Raw genomic sequence first — 12431 nt, 5'->3', positions numbered from 1 at the left:
ATGTACACTTTTCCTATAAACATATGCACACATACCTTACCAGAGCATCTCCAAGAGACTGAGTCTCGAGATGATCTTGAAATTGACGAAGTTACCACATGTGTCTTATTGTCAATGAAAGCATCACCGCTCAATGAAGAATATTCCGTTTTTTAATGAGACATCAAAGTCTCAAATCTAGGATTTAAACTTCGATGGATTAGTGTCCTCCTAACCATCTAACCATCCAACCACAAGTTGGTTCTCACTCCTAGTGTTTTTGTTTACTTCACGTTTTAGATTTAATCAAAATCAAACTTTATAAACGTTAACCTTATATTTACAAAATATAAATGGAGGGAGTAGCCCTGCTGTGCTCAACGTGGCCCATGGATAATGCTAAGGTAGAGCTTTGTGTTAGATTAGGACACACCACTTTCTCGCTTCCTTGTACTCCCACCGTTTTTATTTATTTCATGTTTTGGATTTAATTAAAGTTAAACTTTGTAAATTTTAACTAAATATTGACAAAAAATAAACGGAGGGAGTAGCTCGGGTCTCAACCCTGCTGTGCTTGACGGAGCCCATGGATAATGCCGAGGTAGAGCTGAAGCTTGAAGACTACTAGTTCGGTGGTCTAGACACTGAACCAGTGACCCACCGAAATGGCAAACCCTATACACCGACCAGGTCGGCGCGTACCGCGCGCCGCACACCCCGCGCACGGTACGGGCCGGCCCAGTTAGGTGCGGGCTGCCTCCTTTTTCGATTTTTTTTCTTTTCTTTTCTTTTTTTTCTTATTTTCTGTTTCTTTTTTCCCTGTTTTCTTTTTTCTGTTTTCGTTTTTCTTTCGTTTTTTCTGTTTCCTTTTTTTACTTTTATTTTTCAGATTCGAAAAATAGAAATATTTTAAAAAAATAAATTAAAAAATGTTCAAATATAAAAAACCGTTCAAAATCTGAAAACCGTTCAAATTTAAAAATCGTTCAAACATGAAAATTGTTCAAACATGATAAATGTTCAAATTTAAAAACCGTTCAAATTTAAAAATCGTTCAAACATGAAAATTGTTCAAATTTAAAAACCGTTCAAACGTGAAAAATGTTCAAATTTTGAAAATTATAATTTTTTAAAAAATATTCAAAATATAAAATCGTTCAAATTTTAAAACTGTTGAATTTAAAAATGTTCATATTTTATAAAAAATCTTAAAAAATATTTTCATAAAAAATGTTAGATTTTAAAAAAGAAAATATTAATAACAGAAAAAAAAACAAAAGAAAGAGAAGAAGAAAAAAAGAAAAAAATAACGTACCTAAGCTAATGGGCCGCGGCCCAAACTACCCGACCTGGTCGCTGGGGTGTGCGGCACCCCGCACGCGCCGACCAGGTCGGCGTATAGCAGTTCCCACCGAAACCGGTTACACAGCCTTGCTCTAGGATTGGCTACGGGCAGCCCGGCCCGAAGCACGGCCGAAATGGGCCTAGGCCTGAAAAAATTGACCCGATGGCAAAGCATGGGTAGCCCGAAAAGACGAAATAAGGAAGCAGCCTGGCCCGTGGCACAACAGCCTTCCAGGCTTTTTACCAGGCCAGGCCAGGCCAGGCTTGGGCTAGACTTTATGCTTCGGGCTTTTCTCGGCCCGGCCCAACAGATGCCCAGGTATCTGGGTTGGTTTGATGGTTTGCACGGTTTGGGACCAACCCATGAACAGGCTTGCATACACACATGTGCGATGGCTTCAAGCAATTATCTCTTGCTCTTCAACATCTCCAGTATCAGTTCTGGTTTCCTGCACACTTTACTTTCTAGCCACTGCGGGGAGAAGGAATCGCTAGTAACTTTGCCAAGTCCCTTGACCTTGCCTGAATACTTCGTGATCTTCAGCCTCTTCCTCCCAATACCTGCAGAGACCCTGAGTGATTCACCATTCCTCTTGGCGTAGTCGGTTGAGTTTGACGTGACGACACCTCGACCAGGCGACATTGGCGGTGCTAACATCCTTGAAATGCTTAGTTCCTCGAGCACGAAGGTCCTGTCAGTGTCGCTGGCACAGTTAAGATCCTCTGTTGACAACCCATCTGTCTTGGAAACTGAGTGGCATCCTACGTGCTGCAAGCCTGCATTGCCCAGTCCTGATGCTCTCTGAATCGACGCGGCTGCAGCTGAAATAGGCTTATGTGGGTGGTTAACCGCCACTTGGAGAAGCGGGTGCTGCTTCTGAAGAAAGGAACAGTCATAGATGAGCCGGCTTGTCGTCAGGCACCTGACAGTGCTGAGCAAGAGTTTCTCAAGCTGATTAATAATGGTTTGTACTTGTTGCATTTCAAGGTACAATGTGCTAGATAAAGTGAGCCATTCAGTAAGTTGATCTCCAATAATCTGCAAGGATGAGGTGAAATTTACCACCAAGTTGGCACTTGCAAAAAAGTATATGTGCTTGTATTATAACAATGATGAAATCACCCCCTTAAAGAATACTGGAAAGATGGCACAAACCTCAAAGAGTAGAACAATATCTTTTGCCAGTGTAAGATGCCCAACAAAGGTAGATAAAGATGAAAAAAACCTGAAGCATAACAAAAGCCAGAGATGTAATCAGAATAAAGGAAGCTTTGTTTCTACTGAAATTAATCTGCAAGATTGTCATTTTAGTAAACCCAATTTACTTACATGTTTGTGACTTGGTGTTTTGCAGCTGGATTTGCTTTGAGACCAAAACTTGACAGTCTCATAAACCTGCGCATGCGATGAAATTGCTGGAATTATTACTGAAACGTCTTGAAATCATTGGTCATGCTAGGCAGGATAAACTAGAGTTGTTTCATCTAGAAGTATAATTTAACAAACCTGTTAACAAGCTTCAAGCAACTCAAGAAAAGGTTAAGTCGTCTGCATCCATCAGACTCCTCATTTGGTATTTCAACGTCTTGGTTAGCATAGTTCGAAATTTGGGCATTCTCTAGTGCTCCAATAACTACTTTCCCAAGAACAGAAAGGATAGTGATGTCTTCAAACTTTTTCTCTAAGCAATACTCAATATTGGCTTGGAATGAGGACATATTTTCATCAATTGTGTGGATAAAATATTCAAAAAGGTTATCAAGGAAAACCATGTAAGAAGCCTCTAAATAATTGGAGTTCGTAAAAAGGGATCCATAAACCTCAATAGCCAGCTCCGCCTCCAAGTCTTGTGTCATGGGAAGGTAACCGTTGGAACTAGCGAAAAATGGATAACAGAAGAACTGACAGAAAGCATCATGGCCACTTGCGCCGCAGCTAAGTTTCAAGTAAGAGATCATTTTCTCATTCAAGCGCTTTGACACTTTGTTCCACAACAACAACCATTTTATTCTTAGCTGACTATCTACTGGACGCATGATCTGCATATACAAAAAAGCAACAGCAGCATGGAAGTTCTCCGAGAGATCAGATGAACAGATAATTAAAGCCAGTTGATGGGCATCTCCATGTGACAACTCCCCGGTAAACTGAGTTACGACTGACAGAGACAGTGCAGTCAAGTAAACTGCTGGAGAAACCATCTCCATGTAAGCAAGTGGCCTGATTCTTGGATAAGATAACTTTGTACTGCATTCTGCATATTGCATCTCCTTTATTTGTTCTATGTCTAAGCATAACTCGTACTTTCCAGAAGCCAACATAGAATTATCCAGTTCCTCTACAGTACACTTGACAAACTGAAGAACAAATTGCACTAACACTGCTGAACTGTTACTCTTTTGCTTTCCTTCCAGATTCAGAAACACTTTGTTTACAAACTTGCATACCTTAGTAATGCATATCGCAACACTGTCATCAGCTAACTTTGAGTTACACTGAAGTTGAATTCCCTGTAGAAGCAACCTGAAAATTTGTGTTGTGGAGTCCATAATAGTTACTGCCATTTCAACAGCCATATTCTGAAGTAGTTCTGGATTCAAAATTGAGCTAAGGATCCCCAACTGAAAATCAAAGCAGGTAATGTCCCATGGTAACCATTTGATTTGATGAACACCCAAAAAGGCCTTGAGATGCGTACAAGTTTGGAGTAGCAGGTTCTGATTTAGTGGAACACACACATTCTCTCCGGGTGAGCTCAAATGCCTAACTCTTACTGAAACAAAATCGTGAAAAAGATTGATGCAAAATGACCACAGTGGCTTGTTCTGATTATGAAGTCCACTGGAGAAGATTATCTTGAGTACTGGCCCAAAAGCAGCCTCCAGAATAGATAAATGGTTAATCAAATCACCAAGTTTATATAGAAGGTAATGCCATGTGCTCAAGCAGGAGGAACTTAAAGTAATATTATGACTTCTCGACAGAACTCCACATAAAGGCATCATAATTAGCCTTATCTTTTTCATCTGGGCACTAACACGTGCTCTGGCTTCAATAGGAGACAGCACTGTCTCTTGATCCACATTTTCTAAAGCCTCTGGTGCAAAAAATGCATCCACCAAATTTCTCCAGGTAACCTGCAATTCTGAAAATATTATCATCTTTTATTGGAATATACTTGTCTTATAGTAATAAAAGTGTACTTCACGAAATAGTTTAATTCACCATTGTGGTTATCTGAACTTGTGGATCAGGATCAGTAAATAACTGCTCAGGAACTTTAAGTATTTTATTAAGTAGAGGTCTAGTGCTCACTGCACTTGCGCCAAGTAAGGATACAAACCATCCCCATGTTTTCACTGCTTGAATTTTTTTCGAAGGGTCACTGAGCATATTAATCATAGAAGAGAGTAGCTTTTGCTCAAGGTCCGATGCTACTTCCTGCACAGCATGTACAAAGTAAAACTTGATTGAGGAACTGTTAATACACAGAAAATAAGAAAATTGGAATATTAGATTGCACTACAACGTAAAGAAAAGGTACAACAGGAGGTTGGTAAATAACACAATCAATATTGCAATAGGCAAAGTAGCAGAAGATGGTAACTAATTTAATGAGAAAAGAATCAGAGTCACAAAATTGATGTAAAAAAGACTAAATGTCAAATGTAACACAATCATTAATGTAACGGAGAAGCATTATTGTACTGTGCCAGATGTTAACTGGCCTATGTTAATTTGTTAGTAACTTTCAGTCTGCTTTCTCAAATGGGTTTTATAATCATTCCAGACAAACTGCAGGCAATTTCAGTGCTACACAGAGAAGAAAACGTTGGTTTTTGTTTTCCCTATGAAGCTCAAAGGGGCATCTTATTCAGTACCAACTCAATGCAAAACACTTCCACAGCCAAGTGTGTGGTGGCAATTAAGTTTGTGATATCTGACTATGGTTAACTTATAAAGACACAACCTGGGTACTATGGTTGGCAACAACGAAAATAATATGTCACCAATTATAAAAGTATATTCAAAAATCACTATAGGAGACAATTTTTCAATTACCTTAGAAAGAGAAGATTGAGGAGGTAAAATAACTGATGACACTTTAATGAGGCATCTTTCAGCCATATCCCTTTCCGGCTTCTCAGCACTTAAGAGTCTTCGGTATATCGGGGGAACCCACATGCTTGAGAGGTCCCTCATTCCTTTTGGATTTTGACTAGCAAGTTTCATGGTAGCCTTCAGTAAGTATTTTCAGGCACAACCTTAGTCCAAGCATTACTAACAGATAATACATTAAACCAAAAAAAAAGGAACAAGAATAAAGTACATGCTTTAGACTTGTGGCAAAAGTGCTCATACTAAAAAGTAAAACCCTCCAACTTTGAAGATATTTTAATTACTGCGACAACATAAAAAAGAAAGTAATGAGGCATGGAAAAAATCGAATGGGAGATCATCTATGAGCAATATGTTTTTCCTCTTTGCTGAAGACGTGAAACATAAGAGTAATGAATTCTCGTAATTACGAGGATAGTTTAGTAAATTAACATATTTCTGTGTTGCCATTGAAATTATAAGTGATGATACAAAGTGAACATGTTCACTGAAATTTCATTAGAGAGAGAGGGTATGCATTTAACAGAGCGTTGTTTCAGTCGGAGGAATAACCTGAACTGCCTCAAATGTTGTAGACAAAGAACCAAATGGATTGTCAAGGGCATAAACAATAGCATTCAGCACGGGAGATGTTTTATCCTCTACAACCAAAGCCTCTAACTGTTGAACAGAAATGCACCAGACTGCAAGATTACAAATAGCCTGCCATAACAAATTAAGAGGAACATAACCAAATTAGTGAACGAACATGCACATTCTCCGCAACAAAACTGAACAAAAGAAACACTTGAAATAGAAGAATGGTGAGCATAATCAACCTTCATCTTGGTAGTCATGATCAGCTGAACCAAAATAGCCAATACAGACTGAGCCAACTGCCCTGCAGGGTAAGAACAATAAATGTTATAACTAATCCTTCAAACCACAAATAATTTCACGATTCAGGGGCATGCCTGAGCTATCAAGCACATTGATCGGTTCTGAGGGCGATGTAATAGGAGATGGCAATACATAGTGATTTACAAAATAGCAAAAGAGAAAGGCTCTTCAATAGTAGAAAATCATGAACTGTCAAACACCTTGTAAGTGGAAGACTGGAAGGTGAACCTGCAGCCGTCCAAGGCAGAAGGATACAGTGGATAACCGGATATTAGCTCCAAACGCATGCCAGAATAACAATAGTCTAGAATTGAACATCTAAATTGATCTCCAGGGCACCTACATTCCACCATGACTTGTTCACTTACCCTAACCCGGCCCAACCAAAACGCACATTTAACTGACGACCAGATGGATGCAGTTATCAGGAAGTGCTACTACCTGAGATGGTGGAGACGAGGACGGGGTGGTAGAGCGCGAAGCCGAGGCACTTGAGGGCGGAGGCAGCGACTTCCTCGTCATGGTCGGCGGCGTCGCGCAGGAGGAGCGGGAGCAGGGTGGAGGGGGGGGCCGCGGCGAGGTCGGCGGCGGCGGAGGGGTCGTCGGCGCACGCGCGCTGCAGGTGGAGGAGGCGCGCGTACGCGACAGCGCGGTTGGGCTCCTCCGCGATCTCCTCCACTTGCCGCGCCACTGACGGCGCCGGCGGCGGCATATGGAGGTGCATGCGGGCGGCGGAGGCGGTAGCCTAGGGTTCTTTTGGCGCGAAAGGGGAACAACGGCAGAAGTGGCAGTTTGGGCGAAGTCAAGAGTAACTGGTACCGCCAACGCAACAGCGGAAGCGGCTTTCTCGGTATACGTCTCCCGCTGCCATTCGAGCTAAGATCAAAGAACACCGCTCTCATTATTATTCTGCCAAAGATGCCGACGAACATCTGCGTAAGCATAAAGTTTATGTCGTGAACCCATTTTTGAAACTTTGGAAAAAAATCCAATTTGACACAAGCATTCCTTCATCGAGGAGAGATCAAAGGAGAGAAATCTTGCTAGGAACCTACTTGCGTCTGTGTTGGCAATCTCCATCATTCAGTTGGAGGTAGGTGTCGTCGAGTGTTTTCCTTATTTACATATCTAACATGTGCACATCACCTTACACTAACAAGAACTTGTGTGCCCTTGTCCACACGGGGTTTCGACTGTCCGGATGATTTTTGTTTCCTATGAGAGTATTTTGTCGGAGCAAGAGAAAACACCTTTTTTGTTCTATAAGAAGTCTTGATCTGATCGACCATACGTGGAGTTATCCCAATTTTGTAAACCTTATGATAATGCGTATCCTCTTTTCATGCGAGGTTGAAACCGCGGTTGCTTTATATTGCCCTGAAGAGAAGAAAACAACCTCTTTTCGGGTACATATAAATAATGGGTAGTACTGACATATGTTTTTTTTGGTGCGGACCTATCTTTCGACCGCGCGGTCTCAAACGAACGCAAACCGTCTATTTGCGACGGGCGGCTGGAGATGCCCTTACATATCTAGCTCACAAGGACTTGTGTTGCCCTTCTCGGGGGGGGAGGGGGGGGGGGGGGTCGACTGTTTGGTTGATTTTCGTTTCTTATGAGATTTTTTGTCGGAACAAGAGAAACATCTTTTTTTTGGTTCGAGAAGATGTCTTGGATCCGATTTTCCATACGTGGAGTTATTCTAATTTTGTTAACCTAGTGACAATGGGTATACTCTTTTCATGCGAGGTTCAAACTGTGGTTGCTTTCTCTTGCCTTGAGGGGAAGAAAGCAACCTCTTTTCGGGCACATATAAACAAACAATGATGCGTATTGGATAAAACTAGCACTCCCTCTATTTTTGGGTACGATGCATTTAAATATATTTTGATTACAGATACATTCATATGAAAAGAAAATTTATTGTTAGAACGGAGAGTAGTATGTTGGTTTGCAGTGGAGGTCTACTTTTGTAGACTTGCATCATGATCGATGCCAATTAATCTCTGTCCTTTTCCACGCACGGGTAATCGTTCATAGCACCACAACAGAAGACGTGCGCGAAAGAAGCGGCAAATGTTGGGTCTGCTGACTAATCGCTGGGATCGATCCAGGCTGGATCGCTGGAGCCTCCAGCTCGGGTACACATCAGACCTCTTATCTGCAGAACAACACGCTGGACTGCCATTATCCATTCACCTTACGTGTACTTCATATCAGAAGTGAGTCAAATCCAGCGAGCTCCTGGAGCCGCATTATTGACGGAAATCGTCGTCGTCGTGGACGAGCCACGCACGCAAGACGCAACGGGGCACGAACGATCGGAGCTTGACCTGGCCTCAGCCTGAATCCAGCGTGTCGATCCATCTTATCGGCGTGGATCCGCCGTGGCAGCCTTGACCGCCGCCCCCGCCCGCGTCGATCGACCGCCGCCGGTTCCTTCCTTCCCCGGCTTCGCGCGCGCGGTTGACCTGTTTGATCGCGGCCATGTTTCCAGAATCCGTCGCGTGTGACGGCTCCACGTAGGATTGGGCGCATGCACGCCGGCTCCTTTGGATTTTGATGAGAATATTCTCCATACAGGTGCTGGTATGATGCGAATTGTTTCGGGTTCGAACGCGTTTGGCCAGTAGTAGTGTACCTTATTTTTAATTTACAAAAAAAAAAGATTCATCAGCTCTCAATTGTGGTAAGGCCAAACAATTGCAACAGGTTAGCTAGCTCCATCCCTACGAATGTATATGGCGTATTTCTTACTAGATAAGATAAATTTTGGCCAAACAGTTGCTCCGTCTTCATATGATTTTTGTGATAGAAAATCATAGACATAAGTAAGGCGATTTTTTTTTAAATAATACACATTTTTTTGTTTATTTCAGAAATAATACTCGGTTTTGAGATATTTCAGAAATAATACACTGTCGGGTTCAGGAAACCCGAAATTTGAAACTCGGGGTAGAGGAACCCGAAATTTCAAAAATCGGGGTAGAGGAACCCGACTAATCCTGTTTCCGCGCGAAAAAGAAGGAATTGGGGTAGAGGAACCCGAAATTTCAGAATTAGGGTAGAGGAACCCGAAATTTCAAAAATCGGGGTAGAGTAACCCGAAATATGTGGGAATCTCGGGGTCGCCTAACCCGATTCACTAATATCGGGTTTCTAAAACCCGATTCTTTCTTTTCCTTTTCTTTTTCCTTTTTCGCCCTCCCGCCAAAAGAATAAGTCGGGTTCCTCTACCCCGATTTTGAAATTTCGGGTTCCTCTACCCCGAGTTTTAAATTTCGGGTTCAACGAACCCGACGGTGTATTATTTCTGAAATATCTCAAAACCGAGTATTATTTCTGAAATAAACAAAAAAAAGTGTATTATTTTTAAAAAATGCGCCATAAGTAAGTACAATTTTGAACAAGAATCCGACGCTGCAATCTTTTGTCCATATAAATTACTGCATACAAGTACCATAATGCATGGAACGTTGTTTCATGATAATAGGCTTTCACACCTTTTTTTAATAAGTAAAGCCAAAACGATCGGAGAATACCTGTCTTGGAGCATTCATCAAGGAACACTACTCATCGTCGCTCGGCGGGCTGCCTCCGGGGCACATGCACGAGAGTTGTACGGAGTAGAACCTAGTATGAGATGTGATTCAAGTATGGGTTCAACGAGCCAAAAATAAATGGTTTGATTGAACCGATGAGATGTGAAGGACAAGCCTGGCGTTTTGGTCAAGTACTCCCCACCTGTGCCAAGAGGTCATGGGTTTGACCTGCAATGCATTTTGGAGTGGCAAGGGCTTGCCTCTATAATCCTTCCCTAGACCCCACCTAATGTGGAATAATGGGTGTGGCCTTTCGAAATAATGGGCTACCTAATTTTAATGGATCTCTGAATTGTGCCAAGGACAAAGAACTGTAATACCATCGCCTTCAATATATAGGGCATATTTCTTCGATACGACAAATTTGAAACAAACAATTACTCGATCATTATATGATTTTTGTGATGTAAAATCATAGAAATAAGTAAATACTTTTGAATAACAGTCCAGTGCTACAAAATTTGTTTGCCATAAAGTACTACATACTATCCTTCTTGGAGGTGTTGTAGTGGTCTTATTCTTTTTCTTCTAGGGTTATGTGCATATGTAATATCTTTACGATATTTCGTTGTTGCAGAGAGATGTAATTGGTATCTTCACGATATTTATATATCATATTTATCAAAAAAAAAGTATTGTATTTGAATAGTGGAACGTCGTTTCACGGTAATATCCTTGCACGCTGTTTTATAAAACCGGAGAGCGCCCTCAGCTTGGGACATTCGTCAGGGAACACTACTCATCGTCACTCGTCACTCGTCAAGTTACCACCAAGGCGAAGAAGAGGGAGTTGGAAGGGGGGAATACAAGGCTATGGTTTCGACCGTCGTCGATAGAGCGACACAAGGGTAAAAGGGGACCCTCCAAAAGGGAAAGTTCAAAGGGAGGCCGAGCTACATGCAGAACTTCATTTTCAAACACTTAGAATTCATGTTGCAAAGATTCAAAAAATCTAAATCAAAATTCTACGGATAGCTAATGATGTATACTACTCCCTCCGTCCCAAAATATAAGGCGTCTAAGGACTGGTCAAAAGTCAAACTTTACTAACTTTGACCAAATATTTAGAAAAATATATTTACATCTACGATATCGAATGAACATATTAAGAAAATATATTTTATGGTGAATCTATTCATGTTGATTCAGTATTGTAAATATTTATATTTTTGTGTATAAACTTGGTCAAACTAAAAAAACGTTGACTTTTGACTAATCCTTAGACGCCTTATATTTTGGGACGGAGGGCGTACAATGGTGTCAAATCTCAATGCAAAATATTTAATATTCTAGTCTACACAAAAATAAGAAATTCTGACAAATTTTATAGTGAATAGTGCATGTTTCAGGACTATAAAATGTGTTAGATTTTGTCAATTCCGTGTAACCAAGAATATAAATTAGTTTGCATTGATGTTTTACACCATCGCAGCATACATCATTGGCTATCTCTAGAATTTTATTTCGTAATTTTTTTGAAATTTCAAAGTATAGATTTTGAGTGTTTGAAAATAAAAAGCTACATGTAGCTCGGCCTCCAAAACTCACACTCCCTTCCAAGATGGAAAACGCTTGGAAACCCCCGGGGGATTATCGTTCTAATCCTCCTCCTCCTGGCGTCGACACGTGCCCATTGTGGGGTCCACCACGACCTCGTCCACTCCCTCATCCTCTCTGTCTTTCGTTCCCCACAGCAGCCATGGAAACAATCAGATCGAGCGCCGACCAGCAGCCCCGCCGCCCTAACTAGCAGCGTCGTCCCGACCAGAAGCGCCGCCGCCGCCCCGAGTCCCTCCGCCGCCCACGGCTCTCCGCCAACCAGCAGAGCGCCGCTCGACAACGACCTCATGGCCGTCCTCCAAGCCGCCGGCATCGCGGCCTCATCGACGTCCTCCGGGCCGCCGCCATGGAGGTGCTCCAAGCTGCGCACCGCCGGTGTTGGCCGCGGCCCCACGCAGCGCTGCCGAACCTCCTCCATAGCGCGCCACTACTCCTCCTCCACTGCATCCTGAAAGACGGCGTTGTCCTGCGCCTCCATCTGCATCCCCGGCGACCGGCAGCGTCCCGCGCCTCGACTTGCATCCCCGCCGCACCTGATGTGATAGTGATGGTGTTTTGCCCCCCTGCCGTGATCAGTAGCCGAGGTAGAATTAAAATTTAGGTGTGGCGGAATGACCATGTACTAAGCAAAATTAAGTAATTTATGTACAATTATGGATACATACTATGCAAAATATAGTAATTTAGGTGTGGCAAAGGCCATAGCTTGCCAGATAGCTGGCTCCGCCACTGGTCGTGATGGTGTTTTGCTACAATAGCTAGAAAATTTTGCTACAATATTCGTTCTTTTCTTGCTACTATGGTTTACATTTTTTGCTATTAAGTTTGCGGCGAGATTTTCCGGCGTGGTCACCGGAGATGTCGGTTTTGCTACAATAATAGACCTTTTTTATATGGTTTGCTACAATAAAAAAATAAATTTGCTACAATTTTTGTGGTTTCTTGCT

At 42.1% G+C, this 12431-nt stretch overlaps 1 protein-coding gene across 2 annotated transcripts; it reads right to left on the bottom strand.

Annotated features, from left to right (window-relative positions):
* Positions 1-1716: 1716 nt before the first annotated feature.
* LOC127318032 (uncharacterized) lies at positions 1717-7099 on the bottom strand. Of its 2 annotated transcripts, none has more exons than XM_051348643.2 (9): positions 6764-7099; positions 6262-6323; positions 5996-6145; positions 5387-5563; positions 4550-4765; positions 2831-4461; positions 2654-2719; positions 2480-2549; positions 1717-2362 (listed from the first exon to the last, which is right to left on the bottom strand). In XM_051348643.2, the coding sequence occupies exons 1-9, from the start codon at positions 7044-7046 to the stop codon at positions 1730-1732; spliced, it is 3288 nt and encodes a 1095-aa protein (XP_051204603.1). In that variant the 5' UTR covers positions 7047-7099; the 3' UTR covers positions 1717-1729. The 2 variants fall into 2 exon arrangements, with proteins under 2 accessions (XP_051204603.1, XP_051204604.1); XM_051348644.2 differs by having other exon boundaries at positions 4640-4765.
* Between the last annotated feature and the right edge of the window lie 5332 nt (positions 7100-12431).

Source organism: Lolium perenne, chromosome 7 (assembly GCF_019359855.2).
Source record: "Lolium perenne isolate Kyuss_39 chromosome 7, Kyuss_2.0, whole genome shotgun sequence".
NCBI lineage: Eukaryota > Viridiplantae > Streptophyta > Magnoliopsida > Poales > Poaceae > Lolium > Lolium perenne.
The sequence above is the reverse complement of the archived record's forward strand: the minus strand, read 5'-3'. Positions and strand labels throughout refer to the sequence as shown.

Excerpts from the sequence above, each read along its gene's own strand:
- LOC127318032 (XM_051348643.2), bottom strand. The coding sequence starts at position 7,046 with ATGCACCTCCATATGCCGCCGCCGGCGCCGTCAGTGGCGCGGCAAGTG. Across the intron at positions 5,564-5,995 it reads CAACATTTGAGGCAGTTCAG|GCTACCATGAAACTTGCTAG; the intron begins GTTATTCCTCCG and ends TACTTACTGAAG. Across the intron at positions 2,550-2,653 it reads AAACACCAAGTCACAAACAT|GTTTTTTTCATCTTTATCTA; the intron begins GTAAGTAAATTG and ends GTTATGCTTCAG.